Source organism: Notamacropus eugenii, chromosome 7, assembly GCF_028372415.1.
Source record: "Notamacropus eugenii isolate mMacEug1 chromosome 7, mMacEug1.pri_v2, whole genome shotgun sequence".
Taxonomy (NCBI): Eukaryota; Metazoa; Chordata; class Mammalia; order Diprotodontia; family Macropodidae; genus Notamacropus; species Notamacropus eugenii.
Genome location: NC_092878.1, coordinates 130,893,415 through 130,915,576, shown reverse-complemented (window position 1 = coordinate 130,915,576; position 22,162 = coordinate 130,893,415). Strand labels below are relative to the sequence as shown.

The 22,162-nt window shown below is 34.5% G+C and overlaps 1 protein-coding gene and 1 long non-coding RNA gene across 4 annotated transcripts in view; one reads left to right on the top strand and one right to left on the bottom strand.

Moving 5' to 3' along the window:
• Positions 1–22,162, bottom strand: part of GRID2 (glutamate ionotropic receptor delta type subunit 2) — a 1,741,897-nt gene that overhangs the window by 156,546 nt on the left and 1,563,189 nt on the right. For all 3 annotated transcript variants that reach the window (XM_072624913.1, XM_072624914.1, XM_072624915.1), the window contains one exon: positions 15,929–16,095. In XM_072624913.1, coding sequence (XP_072481014.1) covers positions 15,929–16,095 — 167 coding nt within the window. The remainder of the gene's footprint in view (positions 1–15,928; positions 16,096–22,162) is intronic.
• Positions 1–22,162, top strand: part of LOC140514493 (uncharacterized) — a 55,818-nt gene that overhangs the window by 3,289 nt on the left and 30,367 nt on the right. The gene's annotated exons all lie outside the window — the stretch shown is intronic.

The following is a 22,162-nucleotide window of genomic DNA, read 5'->3' as shown; positions in this document are numbered from 1 at the left end:
AATACAGAAAGCAAAAAACAATAGCATAAGAAAACATACTCAGCATGCAAGCAAAACATACTGATCTTGAAGATAGAAAGTAAAGAGACAACAGTAAGGATCACAGGTCTCTCCAGAAGAGCAGGACAGGAAATCTTAAGATCACGATGTAGGAAAAAATAGAAGAGAACTGTCCAGAACTTCTAAATATAGAATATAAAATTCTAATTAGAAAAATTCACAAATCACCTTCTTGGTAGGAAAACAGTTCTGCAGAATGCAAGACACAAAATGGTTAAAATGAACAATTCAATTCAGAAACAACAAGTTTTTCAAGCCATCAGGATAAACATCTTCAAATACAAAGGAAAGGACATTCAAATAAAGAATACCTTCTAGAAAAGGAGGATGGAATAGTATAATGTGTTCTGAAGAGCAATGGATATTTTAGCTCAGGTGACCTATCCTTCAAATCTGAGCTTAGCCATAGAGGAAAAAGATAGACATTCGATAATTAAGAAGAGTTTGAAATGTTTTTGGAAAGAAAACCAGACCTGAAGAGATGATTTGCTTCTCAAACAATAGAAATGCAGGAGGACTGAATAAATACAGCAGATAAGGACAATCACAGGGTGAGAAGAGAGAGACTAGTAAGACAATTCCTTCTAAATGTGCAGAAAGAGTCAAAAGTGAGGTTGAAATCTAGGGAAGTAACAGTGGGGATATCGTGGATACAACCTGATGACATGCTGCTTCTAGGTGAATCAATGCTTTTTTTTGTAGGATGACTTTACAACAGGAGAGGGTACATGAAAGAGGGGGAGGGCAACAAAGAGGTAGGACTGTGGGGTCAAATCAAGGGCTGGAAATAAGGGGGAGTTGATTTCTGTGGTCTTAGAAAGATAAGAACTTACAGAGAAGCGGGTGTAGAGGTGGGGAAAACTGCAAAGCTCATTGGTAGTGTCCACCTTCATGGCTAATCAGTGTCACAGTGATAACAGACTAGACTTTCCTGAAGGACAGTCAGTATTACAGAGTTCTCCATAGCAACAAGATGGAAGGAGGGGTTGTTATTAGCATCACATTCTAGCTTTCTATCCAATCTTCTTGTTTTCCTTCTGAACAGCTTTTTGTTCTTTAATGTTATAGTTCCCAAAACTCTACGTAGGCTTGTAAGTTTCATCTTGTATTCTTTTTGCTGGATGAGGAGTTGAAAAAAAACTGTTTTATTGGCAATTGCTAGCCTTACCAATACACTGAATATGCTTAGAACGTTTTCCCTCAATTTACCTTAATTTCAACCATGACAATAGGATCATTATTTGTCAATTGTCTTTTATATCCAATTTAAAATCAATAAATTCAACCCCATAATTATTTATAAAATTTTGTCAGTCATTAATTAATATTAACTCCAGTCAACCAAATAAATACTAATTACACAATAATAGATTATAACAATATATTATCATATTTCATATTATAAAATTATTTTATATTTTATTATTGCATTCTTAACTATATATGTGTATGTGTGTATATTGTGTACAGTATACACTTAATTCTGAGTAATTGCTCATGAATTTGTGAAGTGAACCAAGCATTTCTATCTCTGACTTGATTAAAAAATTCACTTCTGTACTTCGAAAGTATGACAGGGCAGTCTTATCTTGTTAGGTAGTCAGAACTTTCTTAGTAATTTTTTTAAAATGTAGCTTTTAGAGAGGATTCTGGGAAGATGGTAGAGTAGGTAAAAAAACTTCAGGCTTTCCCAATTTCTGCCACAACAAAATGCAGAGCATCACCTCCAAGTGAAGACAGAGCAACAGAAATAAGCAAAAGACAGGGGTAAAGGAATTGTCCTCCTATGATAACCAGAAGACCCTAGAAAAGAGTCCATCGTGAGTGATTTGACCTGAGAGAAGTGCAAACACTTCCAGAGTCAGCAAATGATAGTTCCTGGTGCAACTGGGTTGATAGGTAGTCTTAGCCTCAGAGGTTTTAAACTCATAGGCAATGTGGGGGTCTATCTGCTGAAGAGGAGAAAATTGAAGGACCTTCCCTTTTGGGGGATGCCAAGAATAGCTATATGGACCTGATGTGGTCTGGTGCTGTTGCAGAGGAGAAGGAACATGGTAGCCAAAGGATAGGGACCCTGTTGGCTGTGAGTACATGCAGGAGAGCAGAATTCTGGTTTCAGTTCCAGGGCAGAGGGACAGACACAGTTTGCAGCCAATGAAGCAAGAATGTCTGTGGAATAGTGTGACTGAGGACCCTAGCCATGGCTTAGCGGTGAAGAGGAGAGTTCAAGATTGGGCCCCAGGACAGAAAATATCAGTAAGAAGGAACGGAGGCTTGTGGCATCATTCCCCACAACTTGGAACTAGAATATGATTATAATAATGAGCTATTAAAAATAAAAACAAAATAAAGACAAAAATGAGTAAGCAAAGGAGAAAGAACCCAAACATGGACAGTTACTATGGGGATAAGGAAGATCTGGGTTCATATTCAAAGGAAGATAGTGGAGCTAAAAAAACTACTCTTTTTTCAATGAGAAACATCAGGTAGTCACAAGCCCCCCAAAAGTTGTTAGAAGAACTTAAAAAGGACTTTAAAAAGCAAATAAGAGGGATTGAAGGAAAATTAGGGGGAAAAGAGTAATCCAAGGAAGTCAAGAAAATTGTGAAAAGAAAGGGAACCAGCTGGAAATGGAGAATCAAAAACTCTAGGAAAAAATTCCTTGAAAACTAGAATAGGGCAAGGGGAAGCTAATAATATTATAAAATACCAAGAAATAATAAACAAAATTAAAATAATGAAAAAAAGAAAAGAATATGAAATATCTCATTAGAAAAACCACTGATCTGGAGAACCAATAAAGGAGAGACAATAGCAGCTTCCACAATGAAGGACCATGGGTCTTGGAATACTGTATTTCATAGAGCAAAAGAGCTGTGGTTATAACCAAGGAGAACTTAATCAGCAAAGTTAAGTGCAATCCTAGAAGGAAAAAAAAGATACTTAATGAATTGAAAGACTTTCAGGTATTTGTGACAAAAATAGCAGAACTTAATGGAAAATCTGGCATATAAGATCCAAGAGAAAAGTAAACATCAAATACCAATTATAAGGAATTCAAAAAGGTGAAATTCTTTACTTATATGTGACAATATCTCATACAAATGAGGCAAGAAAGGCAAAATTGATCTAGAAGAAGCAAGTGGCAGAGAGGGCTGGTAGTGCTGGGATCTTACTCTCCTTAGAAATGGGTTACAGAGGGAACAATATATACATCTAGAAGAATATAAAAGTCTTGTAAATTGAGGAAGAAATAGGGCTGGAATAAGATAAGGGAGGGACTTTTGGAAGGGGGTGTAGGTTAAGATTTAGGGGGAAGAAGAAGGAGAAACTCTCTTAGAAATATAAGTAGATTGAAGTGTAGGTGGGGGAAGAGATAAAGGGGGGACTCTTAGGCAGACTACATTAAGGAATAGTAGGGCAAGGTAGAGGTAGAGTTAAGCTAGATGAATGAGGAGGAATAGGGTAAATAGAATGAGAAGGATACGAAGGAAAAACAGCATGGAGGGAAATATACAACAAGTAATTATATCTTAGAATGTTCATGGAATGAATTTACCCATAAAATAGAAATGTACAGCAGGATGGATTAAAAATCTGAATTCAGCAATATGTCACTTTCAGGAAACATAGTAACAATAAGAGGTAGGCACAGAGCTAAAATAACGGGCTGGAATAGAATTTATTATGTAAAAAAAAGAAAGCAGTGGTAGCAATCAAGATCTCAGACAAAATTAAAACTAAAAAGATTTAGTTAAAAGAAAAATAGGGAAACCACACTGTGTGCCCCCAACAGTATTCAATATTGCTTTTGACCATTTAAAATAATTAGACAAGTACAAAATACTTGAGAGTATACCTGCCAAAACTGACACAGAACTACAAGAACACTCTTTATGCAAATAAAGTCAGATTTAAATAATTAAAGAAATATTCATCATTCATGGTAGGCAAAGTCAATATAATAATAATCACAATTTCACCTAAGCAATCTATTTATTCAATGCCATCCCAATTAAATTGCTAAAAATTAGTTTACTGAGTTAGAAAAAATAATAACAAAATTCATTTGGAAGAACAAAAGTCAAAAATTTCAAAGAAACTAAGGGAAAAATGTGAAGGAATGAGATTCAGCAGTACTAGACATTGAACTATATTCTAAAGCAGCAAAGTAAAATGTCAAAACTATCTGGCACTACTTAAGAAATAGAAAGGTAGGTGAATGGAACAGAGTATGTAGAATACATGGTAGTAAAGGACTATTGCAATTTTGTGTTTGACGAATGTAAAGATTTAAATTTTTGAGATAAGAATTCATAATTTGGTAAAAAATTGTTGGGGAAGCTGGAAAGCAGTCGGACAGGAATTGGGAATAGACCAGTATGTTAAAACATGTACTAAGATAAGGTCAAAATGGATACATGACCTAGATATAATGGAATATGTCATAATAAAATTAAAAAAATCATGAAACATATTACCTATCAGAGTCCTGGACAGAAGAATGATATTTGAAGAAACAAGAGATAGAAATCACTGTTGAGGTGTAAAATGATTATTTTAAATTAAAAATTAAATAAAACTGATATAACCAAGAGGAGAAGAACAACAGAAAACTGGGGAAAAGTTTTGATGGACAATAAAGGTTTCATTTCTCAAATATGTGAAGAACTTTGTCAAATTTATAAGAAACAAGTAATATGAAAGGGCAGTTTTTGCTCAATAAATCAAAACTACATATAATCATATGAAAAATGTTCTAAATCATTATTGATTAGATTGATTCACAAATGAAAACAACTTTTACATATCACCTTACACCTATCAGATTGGCTAAAATGACAAAGTCTTTTCAATTGGGGAATGGCTTAACAAGCTCTGGTATGTGATTGTGATGGTATCCTACTGTGATATAAGAATGATGAGCTGGCTAATTTCGAAAAAACATGGAAAAACTTGGACCTATGAAAGAAGATTCTATCTATCTCCAGAGAAAGAACTAACAAATAGAAATATACATAGTAAGGTCTTACATATATGAATACTTGTCTATGTGCTTACATATACGTAGATATATACACATTTGTATATATATTTATAGATATGTATGTGTACATATGTATACATAAGATGTGTATTATGTGTGTATATATATGTGTATGTGTGTCTCTCTGTGTGTGTGTATCCATCCCTGCTTAATTGAGAAACTCAAATTTCATTTTCTTATACTAACTTCTTAAGCAGCTGTTCACTATAGCAACTTTTTTTTTGCAAAAATGCCAGAACTTATATATGCAAATGAATCTTATTCATTTCATAGTTGCCCCCTTGAAAAGCAATAACCTAACTAGAGGCCATTGCTCAAAACCATTTTTGGAACTCTTTAAAAGCAGTTTTAGAGTCCATGACATAATACATTCTGTGAAATACACTCAACAGTGGCAAATCCATTGCTGGTGGACTTGAGCTTATAAAACAGTCGCAGGAAATTTGTGAACAGGGTAGACAATATTACTTTGGTTTAAAAAAAGAGAAAGGTATGAATATAGTGTAATGAAGATTATCTTCTTCCATTACTTATAGTCTAGTCCCCTAACACAGTTTTAAAATATGTATTTCAAACATGTTCTGAGTCATGGCACTTAAACAGACTAAAAGCTATTTCCCAAAGTGACTATTTTCAAGGGTACTACTTATTTGAATGTATAAATTTTTAAAAAAGAGTTTCATTGCTTTCTAGCCATTTCTCAGGTATCCCTGCAGTAGCTATTGGGTGGTCTTTAAAATAATGATTTCTAATGTGAAGTAATAGAAATGGGGAAGAGCATTCTAGCAAAGAATTTACAAGGTGTTGAAAAAAGAACATTTTTGCAGACTAGAAAGCGAACATATGTACTTTAAGAAAAACAGCTTGGGATGGTATAGTTAGCTTGTTATCCAGCTGTGTTCCTGATTTGTACTTTGTGCCAGTCCCTTAACATCTCTCTTTCTCAGTTTCTTCCTCATGAAAGTCAAATAAGAATGCTTGTTTTTAATGTATGTCATGATAACTTGGATAAAGTGTCCCCATTGTTCTGTTATATAAGTTTTTGTAAAATAAAATCCTATAACACTTCACGGGTTGCTCCATGGGACTCCACTCTGTGGCAGCTGGGTTTGCACATAACACAGAAGATGCTGAATACTTTATGAAAGTAAAGGCTTATATTTTACATAAATATGACTGTTGTGAGAGGAGAATGCATTTGTCTCAAATAATATAGTGCCAAATCATATAATTTAAAAAAAATATTTTATAGATATAGCTCATTGAAATGTTCTCCTATATTTAGAATATACACTAAAGCAACTTTAATTTCAAGTCTTCCAATAAAAGAGGCAGCAAGGATGATTAATAAAAATCTATAGGATATTAATCACAAGAAATAGTTCCTTATGGGCTGAAAGGAAAGAATATGTTGGAGGCAAAAACTTGCTCACTCACTCTATTTTAGAGATAAATCTCTAAATTCACAACACTAATTTAGATATTTTTGGGAGGGATTCAACTTTAAAATGAGATAGTATATGCAAATTGCTTTGCAAACTTTCAGCACTGTATTTTTAGTTATGATAATAATTAATAAAGTAGTACACCACTTGTTTTAAAATTTGGGTATAAATATCATAATAACAGAGTTTCAGATTTGAATGGACCTCAATGACAATCCATTGCAATCTATGTCCAAAAACAAATTGCCAGTATGATTAGAGGAAACTCACCACATATGGTGATAAATCATTCAACTATGGGGTAGCTGCTATTGTTTGAAAGTTATCGTCTTTCTTTTTCTATATCAAGCCTAAATTTGCTCTTTGTAATTTCTACCCATCATTTTTGGTTCTGTCCGTTGGGGCCACACATAACAAATTCAGCATGAGATCCCTATAAATACTTGGAAACAGTTATTATGTTTCCTGTTAGTGCTCTGTTTTCTGTGGTGAATATCTCCAATTCTTTAACCAATCATTATATGGGAAAAAGCAATCATGACTCTTCATCATTTTAGTTGCCTTCCTCATGAAACCTTCTAGTTTATCACTGTCTTTCATAAAATGTTGCACTCAGAACAGAAAAGCCTTTTTCAGATATTTTCTTAAGTATGAGATAATTAAATGTTTAGCTAAAATCTAAGTAAACTAGACATAAATCATTCTCCTCTTCTATGCTGATAGTAACTGTAAAAAAAGGAAATAAGACTAAAATAGTGTAATCTTTTGTTGATCAATTCATGCTGGTTGGCTCTATGTAATAGTAGACATGATAAACACATGTTGACCAATGATCAACTCCCTAGATAGGACATCGTGTAGCTTAAGATTGCTTTAGATATTTGGACACTTTCTAGACTTCTAAAACCTTTCCTGGTCACTGTCTTAGAATCAGTTACAAGTAACCGTAGACATCATCTCAACCAGTGATTATAGAAGTGTGGTATGAGGATCCCTGAGACCCTTTCAGGAGGGCGGCAAAGACAAAACTATTTTCATAATAATATTAGGAGTTTTTTTCTTTTTCGCTCTCATTCTCTCATGAGGGGAATTTTCCAGAGGCTACATACAAACAAAATAGCAAGTCTAATTATGTCTGTACATTTGTCTATTTATAACACAGAAATGCAATTCTGCAGATTAACTCAGTCTTCATGTTTGCAGATAAATTCATTCACAAGTTATGTGGCCTCTGGAAAATTCCACTTATGAGAGAATGAGAGTGAAAAAGAAAAAAATCTTAGTATTATTAGGGTGCAGAAAAACCTTTTGATAAAATAAATGCCCATTCCTATTAAAAACACTAGAAAGCATAAAAATGTAAAGTAGCATCTATCTAAAACCAAGAGCAAACATCCATAATATGAATAAAGTAGAGGCCTTTCCAAAAAGATCGGAGGTGAAGCAAGGATGTCCGTGATCACCACTATTATTCTATTGCAGTAGAAAAATTTGCACTAGAAATTTACCAATAAGAAAATAAAAAGAAATTAAAGGAATAAATAGCAAACAGGAAACACAACCCTCACTTTTTGAGGATGACATGATGATATCCTTAGAGGACCTTAGAAAATTAACCAAAAAAAACTAGTCAAAACAATGAACAGCTTTAGCAAAGCTGCAGGAGATAAAATAAACCTGTATAAGTCATCCACATTCTATATATTGCCAACAAAACCCAGCAAGAAGAGACAGAAAATTCTATTTAAAATAACTTTGGACAGCATAAAATACTCAGATTCTATCTGCCAACACACAGTGAAATATTATGAACACAATCACAAAGCAGTCCAGATTGAAATAATTGGAGAAATATTAATTGCTTATGGATAGACCAAGCCAATTTGATAAAAACAAAAATAGTACCTCAATTAATTTTCTCACTCTGTGCCGTATCACTTAAATTGCCAAAGAATTACTATGTAGAGCTAGGAAAAATAATAACAGAATTCATCTGGAAGAACAAAAGATCAAGGATATCAAGGGAATCAATAAAAAATGTGAAAAGATGCTCAAGAGTGGTTGTTCAGTCATGTCTCATTCTTTGTGACCCCAATTGGGATTTTCATGGGAAAGATATTGGAGTGGATTGCCATTACTCTCTTCAGCTCATTTTATAGATGAGGAAATGGTGGCAAACAGGGTTGAGTAACTTGTCCAAGATCAAGTATCTAAGGTCAGATTTGTACTCAGAAAGATGAGTCTTCCTGACTTCAGATGTGACACTGTCTATTGCACCCCCAAATTACCCTGGTCAAGGGATATGAACAGGCAATTTTCAGAGGAAAAAATCAGTCATATGAAAAAATATCTAGAAATCACTAATAAGCTAATGTAAATTAAAACAACTCATACTATAAGATTGACTAAGATGACATTACAGCAAAATGACAAACACTGAAGAGGATGTGGAAAAATAAGTACAGTAACGTACCCTTGGTGGCGTTGTGTCCAGTCATTCCGTAGAACAATTTGGAATTATGCCCAAAGAACTATAAATTGTGCATACATACCCCTTTGATTCAGCAATACTACTAAGACATTTGTATCCCAATAAGATAAAAAATAAGGTAAAAGTACAAAAACATTTTAGCAGCTCTTTTTGTGGTGGTAAAGAATTGGAAACAAAGGGAATACTTATTATTTGGAAAAAAGCTGAACAAATTGTAATATATGCTTATGATGGAATACTAATATGCTATAAGAAATGATGAAGTGAATGGTTTCAGGAAAAGCTGGTAAGACTTAAATGAATTTATGAAAAGTGAAATGAGCTGAACCAGGAGCATAATCTGCACAGTAACAACAATATTGGAAAGAAAATCAACTGTGAAAGACTTAGTAACTGTTTAATGCAAAGATCTACTACAACTCCAAAGGACTCAAGATGTAAAATTCTGTCTAACTCCAGACAGAGTACAGATTGAAGCATATTTTTCCTTTTCTTTTTCTTGCTTAAATTTTTTACAACATGGCTCATGCAGGATTTTTGCAAGAGCATACACATATGTGTATGTGTGTATATATATATATATATGCATGCATACATACATATATATACATACATCTGTTTGCCTTCTCAATGGTTGGAGTGGGGTAAGGGAGGCAGAGAATTTGGAACTGGAAATAAAAACAAAATTAAAAGGTGCATGACTTACATTTCCATGTATTAACCTTATTGTTCCAGGTTCATTGACACAATCATGAAAACTTTTTGAATGCTTCTCTTTCATCTAGCCTAGTCAGCTTCCTTCTTAGATTTATGCCATCCAAAGCTTTGTTTAGCACACTTTCTCTGAACTGCTACAGAATAGATGCTTTATAAGTTTTCATTTGTTTTTATGCCTTTTGTATATTATTAAGCTCTTTACTTCCATTCCCATTTTAGGATATTTACTAGCATCATTGAAAGAATTCTGCGCAAAGTCCAAAAAGCGTATTCCCTTTTAACGTCAGTGGTCTTCAGAGACTAATCACAATAGCCATTTTACAAATTGTATTGGGCCCTAGAAAATTACAAAACCTCCTTAGTGAAATCCATGCTGTGAGAGAGCGTGGTCTAATCATCAAAGAGGGGCAGGGGAAGAGAAAGTATAAAAATAAATTACCTAGACTATGACCATGCATAGAAGCTTCCTGGGAAAGTGAATAAAGAACCAGTCTTAAAGTCAGGAACACCTTGTATTCAGATTCTGCTTCAGACATATATTGGCTATTTGACTTTAGGCAAGTCATTCTCACTGTTGTGAAACTCCTGAAGACGATATATTGCAGAAAAATTGGCATTATCTGTACTCATTACATTATCTATTAGAGGTATAAACTAGAGTCTGTATAATAAGATAAGAGGTGAAGCAAGGATGTCCACTATCCATTATTATTCAACATGGCATTAGAAATGCCATCTATAGCCATAAGGCAAGAAAGAGAAATCAAAAGAATAAACAAACATTAAGAAACACAACTATCATTTTTGCAGATATTATGATGATATACTCAGAGAGCCCTAGAGAGTTAGTTAAAAAAAACAGTTCAAATAGTTAACTTTAGCAGATTCCTGTTAGAATATCAGAATGTGGGATGGACTGACCCTATAGCCAAAATAAACAGCAATAGGTGGACAGTCCCAGTGACTGATTGGTATGCCTAATCTTATAGACCTACAAGATTAAATGCATTTTCTAATGATGGTGGTAAAGATTTTGGAGTGCAGGGTGGGTCAAGAGAAGAAGCTGTTACTCCTCTGCCCATTGCAACAAAATGTTTGGGAAAAATAACTTCTTATTTGGAAAAAAAATAGATAGGATGTTTTATATTTCTCAACTGCAGCCATATTTTGCTTTGTATTATGCTTTCATTTTGAGAAATAGAAAGGGGGAAGGATCTTAGAAAGAGAAGCTAGAAAGACAAACTGGGCATATGTTTTCTTGTTTTTACTTGATTATAGCTGTTGTGGATCTTTTATTTTCAGAGGACCAGTGACATTATGGGTGAGGTCTTGTCTTGTGGGCGGATTGTATTTAAATGAGGCAGAGTTGCACAACGCCATCAGCTTTACTCTTTCTTCCTGAGTCAGCAACTTCCAGTGGCAAGACAAAAAATCAAGATGACTGGCAAGGGCTTGGAATACAGTGGATGACCTTGGCATTTTTGATGTCTGAGCAAGCTCTAGGTGCCTGCTTTAGCTGCCTTGATGACCACTAGGACAAATTGTTCTCATAGACCCATTTTGACAAGGGGAAGTCTTCATATACTTGGGGTAAACATCCCCCTAATTCACCAATGGGGCTAAATCCATCCAACTGATTATAGTAATTAATATCAGGCGATACAAGGAAAGAAACTTTTGATTAAAGTCAGAGAGGAAATGCAGCAGGACCTTGACACATTAATCATGAAGCCCCAGGGACTGAGGAAGACTGGGAGGAGCTTTTAACACAAAACTAAGTGAAATGAATTGATTCTCTTTTGGATTCTATGTACGTGAGAAAAAAATAGGGGCAGAGCTAGAAATAATAGTTAAAAATTAATTCACTTAGAACCATAGGACTTTGTTTTTAATAATTTATTCAAATAAAAATGAATAGGCTGGATTGTAGAACATTTAATGTCTTTATAACTGAAGGGGTGATTTTTTTTTTTTATTAGTTCAGTTTGAGTGTAGAGAACACTCTGTGAGGAAATTTCCTCTACTGATGAAACTGAAAACTGTTCTGCAACCTATTGTCTTAGAGAATTTCCTGGGGCCACTGAGAGGTTAAGAGGCTTGCCAAGCAATGATGACAATGGTGATGACACATCATCACCATCACACACACACACACACACACACACACACACATACACACTCACACAATTTAAGACTTGCAAAATGCTTTACTCACTTGATCCTCATAATAACCCTGTGAAGTAGGTGCTATTATCATCCCTATTTTATGAATGATGAAACTGAGGCACAGAGGTTAAGTGACCTGTTTGAAGTCACACAACTAAGGTCTGTGGCATAATGTGAACTCAGTCCTTTCTGACTCCAAGTCCCATACTGTTGCCACTGTATTACCTTACTGCCTCATTATGTGTCAGAGGTGAGATTAAACCCAGGTATTTCAAAGGGAGGCTACTGATCCTCTACCTCACTATGATTCTCACTTGAACAGCTACTTAAATTTGAGATACAAGGTAAAAACTAATCCTTCGATATATTAAACATGAATTCAAATTTTCAAGCAAGTAATGATTGATGTGAAAGGATACTAGGAAAACAGACAAGGTAACTGACCTATTTCTCATCACCCCAAGTGCTAACGTTTCCTTGGAAATGAGTAACTTTTTAAACTTATTAAATTATTAATGTTTTAAAATTGAAATTTAATTAAACCTAAATTTAAACTTAAATATTTTAAACTTATTAAATAAATTTAATCCACTGATTGGATTAGGTCAGTGACCCAGGTGAGGTGTTTCATAGGAAAATGTTAAAATCCCTAGTGTCCATATAACATTCAATAAGGAAGGAGATCACGAAAGTAATATGCTTTATAATTTTTTTCTCAGCTAATGTAGCAACAATTTCTTTCCTCATTCCCTGAACAGATATAGAGTCTCCCACTTTCTAGTCTTTTTTCTAAGAGCTACTTGAGAAGCGGGCTTATGTGGAAATCTGAGAGTACAAAATAAAATGACATTGTAAATATCATCCAGTCATTTTTTTCTTTTTTCTACCTGCCCAGCTATGAAGCAATAGAATGTCATCCTTGAACATAGAAAGGACTGATTAGAATTGTTTTTCTTGATGTATATTGAAGAAAAAGGCTCAAGGGCTTATCTACTATTGTTTCGCAATAGTTCAGAGGCTCATACTCCCTTAGATTTATAATATCTGAAGTACCACAAAGATAATGAGGAAAATAACACTAGGCTTGATTTGTTAAATATATTAGCATCTTGGGGTTCTTTCTGGATAAAAGACTCAGGAGCAGGAACTTAAATATTGAAACAAATGACATATAGAGTTAAAAACACATCAGTTAAATACTTTACAAGGACGAGCAAGTTGTTTTTAAATAAGATGACTCTCAATCGAATTTTTGGTTTTGGCACAAATTAATTACTGTTATTTATAGCAGCAACTAAGGTGTCTTTGGCCTGAGCAGTTTGGAAATAAAATATTTGTTAGTGCATCTTTCCTTTTTTTATTAGTCTATCTTTCCGTAATGAACTATAAAGCTAACTATAGAGAAACTCAGGAAGCCTGAGTGATTTGGCCATAGTTATACCTTTAAGGGAAGATTTAGCACTGGAACATTTTCAATGAAGTAGTACTTCCTTATTCATTTATAATTTTTAATTACTATAAAACTTCAACTTGATGCTTGATACTGATTGGAAATTTTTAAATTTATCTCCTATATTTCCTGGATCATTCCCACAGCGACCATTTCTTATGTCCTCTTTTTGCAAACTGCCAATCTCCTTGACAATTATCTAATTCCTTCTCTCTGCCACAAACTGGTTCAAAAACTTCCCTTGCTGCCCCCAGCTCAGAGCCCTTGATAATCTCATTACCTCTTACAAAAATACTCTTTGAGTCATAAACGCCCAGAATTCACAGTCAGGTTTTAGATCTTTTCCTTATCCATAGGAAATCCATTTCAATATATGGTTATGTTCATTGAAATAATGATTTCTCATGATTTCGTACCAATCTATAGCATGAACTCCCAAATTCACACCTCTAGCTCAATCTCTCACTTGTATTTCAGTTTCATGTTTGTGTCTGGTTTACTATTGTCATTTGAAATGTTATGTGCATAGAGTCAAAACATCAAGAACAAACACAAAAATAAACCACCATCTCTTCACAAATATAGGATTTGGGAAGAGTAATTAGATAGTAGGTTGTTTCAAAAAGATTTGGGAGTTTACTGAGCTGCAAATTTAATATGAAATAGCAGTGTGATTTGTGGTTAAAATAGGTAATATGGTCTTTTGGCCCAATTTGGATAGAGAAGCTTCCAGGAAAAAAAATGGTGAAGGTCCTTCTGCACTATGCCATAGTCAGATTACAATTGCTTGCAGTTATAGGTACCACTGTTGAGGGAGGACATTGATAAGGTGGAGAGGATCTAGAGGAGATAACCAGATTAGTGAAAGGTCTGGAATCCATGTCCCAGGACAGTCAGTGGAATGAACTGGGGATGTTCAGCTTGAATAAGAGAAGACTCAGGGAGTATATAGTATAGTATATAGTAGACTATATATATATATATATAGTCTATATGGCACAAGGACAAAGGATTATACTCATTCTGCTTGGCCTTAGAGAGTGGAAGGAGGAGAAATGAATGAAAGTTCACTCATTCAAGTGAAGAGGGAACTTTGTAACTGAAGTCAGGGGAAAAAAACCTTTCTAATTACAGTTATTGAAATGTGTTATATGTATATATACATGCATATATACATATACATGTGTATGTTTATATATGTATATATACATACATACACACAATATATATATGTGTGGGTACATTTAAATATATACATATATATTCATTTGATGGCAAAGTCTGAAATTCTGATGTCCCTCCCATTTTGTCTAGATATACATATGGCATATTTTAGGAAGTGAATTTAGTATTTCTGGCATTATTTCTGATCTTTCAGTTGGTGCAAAAGGATGGAAACAAAAGAGTGCAAAACCAGGAAGGAGGCAAGATCTTTCAGGAATCTAGAGTGAATAAACATGTTAGGAACGATTTGATTTCAGTTTTTGATATCTTCAGATTAGTGCAGAAAATATACAAGACACTATAGCTTTGAGATGTTTTGGCCCCAAGTTGCTTGGCAATAGTCAGAGGGGTAAGATGACGCATCTGAGTTCTTTCCAGGGTCATAATTGTGTTAGAATAATATAATCTCAGATTTCGAAGAACCCCTGTACATTATCTTATCCTAGTCTTTGGTAATCCCAATGATACTTTCAGAAGTTTCCTTAGAGGAACACATAAATAATTGAAAATCTTTGTTCCAGATATTTGTAGAAGTTATTCTGTATAGATCTTGATTGTACATAATTGCTGACATGCTGTTTCACCCACCAGACTGCGAGTTCCTTGAAAACACAGATTATCTTTTACCTTTCTCTGTATTGTTGCTGTTTAGCAGAGTTCCTGGAATATAGTAGGAGTTTAATAGGTGTTTACTGAATGACTGAACATGCACTCCTACTTATGACCAATGTTAGCTTATAATGCTTACCAAGAAAACCTAAAAGTCCAGTTCCTTTTCTGTGCAACATTAAGATGCAAAATTTCCTAGCTTCACACAGATTCCCACATTCTCTCACTTAACTTTTCTTTAAAGTTCATTTTATTCTTAAATATTTTTAAGAATAGGTAACCATTCTTCCAAAATAACATTTTTTAGACAAAGAAGGATGCTAAAAAATGTGCAGCACATATTGAAGTGACGTATCTACTCTATGATATTCTAACAGAGAAAATAACAACCATGATCCATTTATACGCTCCCTCCTGTGCATGTGAATGTGAGCTTCTACCATACGTTTAAGTTGTTAGGATAAAGCCACATTTGTATGGTGTCTAGTCCTTTAGTCTTTTAGTAGGTCAAAAAAAACCACTGCCTTAATAAGTTTTTGCACATGTACTTTCAGATCATGCCTCAGGGAAAGAATGTGTCTCTCTAACGGAACTTTTGATGAAAAGGAAATGTTTTTCTTAATAAGCAAATAAAAAATGTAAACTAGGTTCAATAGCTGATAGGTATTTCCCTTGCCCTCCTCTGTCCCTTCTGTAATTGGACCAAATCCAAATCTTACCTTTGTGAGAAGACGTCCCGGTATGGACTGCCATGCTGGAGCGCGATTCCATACCCTCTATCTGCAACAGTATTCCCAACAGTATAAAAGGAACAGTCTGGGTCATTGATAGCCACATATTCCAGGACAGCTGCATCCCATACAAAAGCATAATTTCCATATTTCACCTGCAATGAACAAAGGACAGGAATGAACAGAAACTAAGTTTTAATTCATAGTATTATAAAATTTAAATAGAGACTATTCACTCATTCAACATGCATTTAAGCACCTTTTTGTGCCAGACAATGGATTACAGAGGACATGGAGCCAAAAATAAAACAGTCCCTGCACTCAAGGGGGTTATGTTCTACTAAAGGAAGTAACATGTACACAGTATATAAATTCTTTGGCAGAAGGGACTATTTTCCTTCTGTATTCATATTCCCAGAAGTTAAGGAGTCATCCGAGTTTACTGAGCAGAGGAGTGCTCTGGGCAGATGTATGTTTTAGGAATATCTCTTTGGCACCTTGTGCAAGACAGATTGCAGAAGAGAGAGAAAAATACAGAAGCCTATTTAGTGATAAAAGCAGTGAAAAATAAATGTTGGCGATTAAAAGGAATAAACTAATTGTGCAGTCCATTTTGCTTCCATCTTGGGAGGTTTGTTTCATTGTCAGGCAAAGTTTTTTAGAGGAAATAGTACTTGAGTTTTAAGGGATATAGAGGAATTCAGTGGGGTGCAGGCAACTCTTAAGGAACAGGTACTGATATGACTTTCAAGACACAGGGAAAATTAGGACTGAGAAATTTCAGGGTTCAGGGTTTGTACTGAGGAGAAAAAATGAAATTTAGCTGTAGTGTATTATATATGAAGGTAATGTTATCAGGAAGAGGTGGTTAAAAGAGCCAGCTATTGTAGACAGGTCACAATGGATGTGACAGAAAATGCATTTGGATTTGCTAATTAGAAGGTTGTTGGTGAACTCAGAGGGAAAAACTTCATTAAAATTGTGGGAGCAGAAGCCATACTGCAAATTATTAAAGCTTAGTTTTAAAGAGGAGAAAGATGGGACTATAATGGGAGAGGAACATGTAGGGAAGATTTCTTTTAGGATTGGGGAGAACTGGCCATATTCTTCAATGAATGGGATGGAGCAGTCATAAGAAAGAGACCTAAGTATCCTGAGAGAGAAGGAGTAGATTAAGGATCTGAAAGGGGAGGAGGGAGAAATGGGATTCGTACCAAAAAAAGAGATTAACTTTAGCAAGGAAGAGTGATGCCTTTTTTTCTGACATGGCAGAAAAGGATAAAATGAGTGATGCTGCTGAATGCTTTTGATGGAAGGAGGAGAGTTGAAGTAGCTCCTTTTGGATTACCCTAAGCCTCTCAGTGAAGTATGGGGCTAAATAATATGTCTCATATGTTAGAGTGTTGTTAGTGGTTTGAGAATAGAAGAAAAGGTTAGGAACAGTTACTGTGGTGATGACATATGAAGTTAATAAGAACCAAGTCAAAGGCTTACTGAGCACCAGTGAGGTCTCTGCTAAGATAACATTCCTAAAACTTATACAAGGTGAAATCATCTTAGTTTTGTGACTCTTCAATCAGTCTTATAAATCTAAGAGTAGAAATGGACAGATTGTGTGAAAGACTTATTTAAGATGGAAGATTAATTAATAGGTTGGAAAATGGCATGAAGTGTGTGTTTGATGAAGGGGTGAGGACTCTAGGGTGGTAACTTTAAAAGAGGATCATTGGGTCAAAGTTGTTTCCAGAGAAATGAAGAGTAAAAAATGGATTAAAATGAGTATCCAAACTGTGCCTAAAGAATTAAAAAACTGTGCATGCCCTTTGATTCAGTAATACCACCACTAGGACTGTATCCCAAAGAGAGCATAAAAAAGAGAAAAGGACTCACATGTGTAAAAATATTTTTAGCAGCTCTATTTGTGATGGCAAAAATTGAGGGAGTGCCCATCCACTGAGAAATAGCTGAACAAATTGTGGTATATGAATGTAATGGATTACTATTGTGCTATAAGAAATGATAAGCAGGTTGATTTCAGAAAAACCTGAAAAGACTTGCGTGAACCGATACTGAGTGAAGTGAGCAGAACTGGGAGAAAATTGAACACAGTAACACTGTATGATGACCAACTATGATACACTTAGTTCTTTCTCAGCAATATAGTGATATAAGACTTGTGATCGAAAATATCATCCATATCCAGCGAAAGAGCTATGGAGTCCGAATGAAGGTTGAAGCATGGTATTTTCACTTTTTTCTTGCTCATGATTTTCCCTTTTTGTTCTGATTCTTCTTTCATAACATGACTAATGTGGAAATAGGTTATATATGTACAATCATATTAAACATACCAGATTGCTTGCTATCTTGGTGAAGGGAGAGAAAAAATTTAGAATTCAAAATTTTATAAAAGTGAATGTTGAAAATCATCTTTACATGCATTTGAAAAAAATAAAATGTTATTAAGTTGGGAAAAAAGAGAGAGATAGTTGAGATGAGAGTGAAGATCATAGACATAGATATTGTTGGGGGTAGGGCTGGGAAAGGTGGAATGATAGGAGGTTGTGATTGGAGACTAGAAATCTGAAATTCAGATTTCAGAGACGGTGCAATTCTATGATATAAAAAGGTCAGAGAAATAGTCATGCTTACATTTTGCAAAAGTTCAGTTGATGAAGTTGAGGGGAGTTAACAATTGTGTGAATATAAGATACACACACACACACACACATCTATGACAGAAACTGTTATATGGCAAATACCAAAAGGGAGATACAAAACACAAAATAATCAGTGACTTGATGTTATTACATGATTTATCTAAATAATGTATTTTGGCAGTATTTTCTTTTATGGCCAACTTGCCAGAATTACTGGAGCACATTTTTAGATTTCCTACATTAGCAACATATTGCAAGGAATGTCTGCTTGATTGGAGTTTATTCATTCATGCCTTAGGGGTTTTAACTATAAGGTGATCTAGGAGAGGAGGAAAAATGGGAATGAATGTTTGTTTTCTTGTGCTTTGCTTTGCACAAACAAAATATACTGCCACATGGGAAACATTTTAGTTTTTCAAGGAAGAACACTCGAAAAAAACATAGGAGATAAAAACAGATCCACTTGTGTGTGCTCAGCTGTGAAACTTCTTGAATGTTTTTAACTGAGTGGTCAGTGGAGGATAAAATGATTGTGAATTACTGACATAAGGTACTCTGATTAAGCCAGAATCGATCAATAGTGGTCTATGGAATTCATTTCCTACATAAGTCCTTAAGATAAGCTAGGCTTAGAATTTATTCATATAGCTCTAGGGCATATTAATCTTTCTGCATCATTCATTTAACTTTTCAGATTCTGCGCAGCAATAATAAATCATGATCACATTTAAATTTTAAGACTGAATTTTAAAAATACATGGTCTTATTGAGTTATATTATTATTTTGATATAGTTTTGTGTAATATTTTGCTTTCATGCCCTTTACATATAACAATCCCACAACCAAGATTTCTGTTTCTAGATTTTCAGTGACACCATTAGCTTTAAAAATTTTGCAAACTGGCAGGACCATAGTACAGTGGTCCTCCTTGCCCTGTTATACCCAACCACCATTATGGTCTTCTTAACTTATAATATCCTTCTATAGACTGAACTTTCTCCTTCCAAAGGTAAATTTCTCTTGGAATATCAATTTTGTGGAGTGATCCAGACTGACCTTCATTTTCCTTCTAGCTCTTTTCCTACCTTCTGGACTTCAAAACCTTTTTTTTTTTTTTTTTTGCTCGTATTTGTTTTCTCAGTGCCCGAGTTCCAGGAAGTGTTTAATAAATTCCTTCCTGCCTTGCTGCCTTCCTGCCTTCCTGCCTGCCTTCCTGCCTTCCTGCCTGCCTTTCTGCCTAAATATTCTCAATAAACATCCCTTTGCAAAAACTAATTGATATGATATCAAAGAGCTATCAACGGATTAAATAATATGAAGAGGTATACTAACTGTGTGGTAAATAATATTAGGGCAATAATCACTGCAATTGATACTGCAGGTGAATACAGCAGAATAGAATCTCGCATCACTCATATTGAACACTACTGCCTCTCAGAGATACCCCTAGAACCCTGAAAGGGATATGTCAGACAGTGGACTCAGTTTACAAGTAGGTGTGTAAGGGGTTGGGAGAGGAAGTCAAAAGTCTCACTATACTACAAAAATTCATTTATTTTTTCCTTTGATGTTCATTGCCCTCTTTCCAGTTTCAGTCTGAGAAGCACTTAGGATAGGAATTATTAGCTTGGAGTCCATTAGCTTGTATATATGTATGTGTGTTTAAGTGAATGTACACACACACACACACATACATATTTGAATGATGTATGATAAAATATTTCCATATATGTTGTTATCTTGATAGAATTAATTACCTTTCTAATAGTATGTGTTTATTTATGAATTTAAAAAAGTTATTCAGAGAAGGGGGTCCATAGATTTCAACAGACATCCAAAGAGATTTATGATATATCCTAGGCTTTACGATGATTCTACATAATTTGTCCTCTTCTCGAGATGTCTGTAGACTTGCTTTTTTTCTTCTTTTGCTTCTCACTTTTAAGAAAAAAAATCTTATGAAGTACCTTACAATCTTCTGCCATCCTTCTCCTTAAATTTTTACAGACAAATTTATATTTTAAACCCTAGTAGCCATATCTTTCTACTTGGCACAGAGATCAAATGTTTGTGGAATGAATCAGTTTCTAGGCTTTTTCAGGCTCCTTGCTTTGCCAGTTCATTGGCATTTGATAAGCTCCCTTAGTTAATAGTCTATGTTGATTTCTATTTTTAAAAATTGATATCCTATTTTTGGCATCACCTGGTTGGACTTGCCTCAGATTTATTATCGTATTTTCTTTTCATTTTTTTCTTTTCTGATTTTCACTTTAACAAGTTAGAAATCTATCTGGACAAAGGCACATGATTTGGAAATTACTCATATGAATAATTACTCAGGATAACCTTTATGACATTTAGTGCTTGTCATGTCCTGGGCTCCTTGGTCCTCCCCTTAAAGAAAAGTATTAATAGTATGTAGGGATGAGATTTCTGTATGGACTACAAGCCTTTGGTCACTCTCATTTTTTATACTTCTAAGCCACATCTTCTAATATATTTTGTCCTTTGATGCTCACAACTGCATTGAAGTCACTCAATATTAAAATTTATTTTGATTTAATTTGGAGAGTACCTAGAGCTGGTGAATTTGCCCTTTTTCTTCCCTTAATGCCAGAAATTCAGAGTCAGAAGTGAAAGCTCTTTTCTACCATTCCAGTTCTCATATTTCCATTCCATATTGCACAATCTTACTGTTCCCCAATTGCTTTCCATGCTGTTCTCTGGAACCCCCATTCAATCTTTTTATTGGAGGTATTCAAATAAAAAAATTATTTTATCTTCTTTTTATCCTCTTATCTCATTAGAAAAAAAGTGAAAAAGAAAAAGAAAATGTTGTGACAAATGTGCATAGTCAAACCAAACAACTCCCACACTGACTGACTAAAACTATGCATCTTTTGAACCCATCATCTCTCTGTCACAAAAAGTGGCCACCTCATCATCGGTCTCCTGGAATTGTAGTTGGTTATTGAACTGATCAGAGTTTTTTGTCTTTGAAATGTTGTTATTGTTGTAGAAATTGTTCTCTTAGTTCTGCTTATTTCACTTTGTATCAATTCATACAAGTCTTCTAAGGTTTCTTTGAAAGTATTTCATTTTTTCTTACTGCTTGCACGGTAGTATTCTACTACATTCACATACTATAATTTGCTTAGCCATGTTCCAGCTGAGGGGGACTCCCTTCATTTCTAGTTCTTTGCCACAATAAAAAGAGCTGCTATAAATGGTTTTCTACATATTGATCCTCTTCTTTGATTTCTTTGTAGTACACACCTAATAGTGGTATAACTTAACCAAAGCATGTACACCTCATTAACTTCAATGGAGTTCTAAATTGCTTTCCAGAACAGCTAGTTCAATTCAAAGCTGTAACAAGCATTAATATGCCTGTCCTTACACAGCCATAACATGCTATTTTCCATTTTTGTCACATTTTCCAATCTGATGGATGTAAGGAAAAACCTCAGAATTGCTTTAATTTAATAAAATTCTCTAATTGTTATTGATTTGAAGTATTTTTAAACAGGGTTGTTAATAGGCTGGGGAATAATTCTTAGT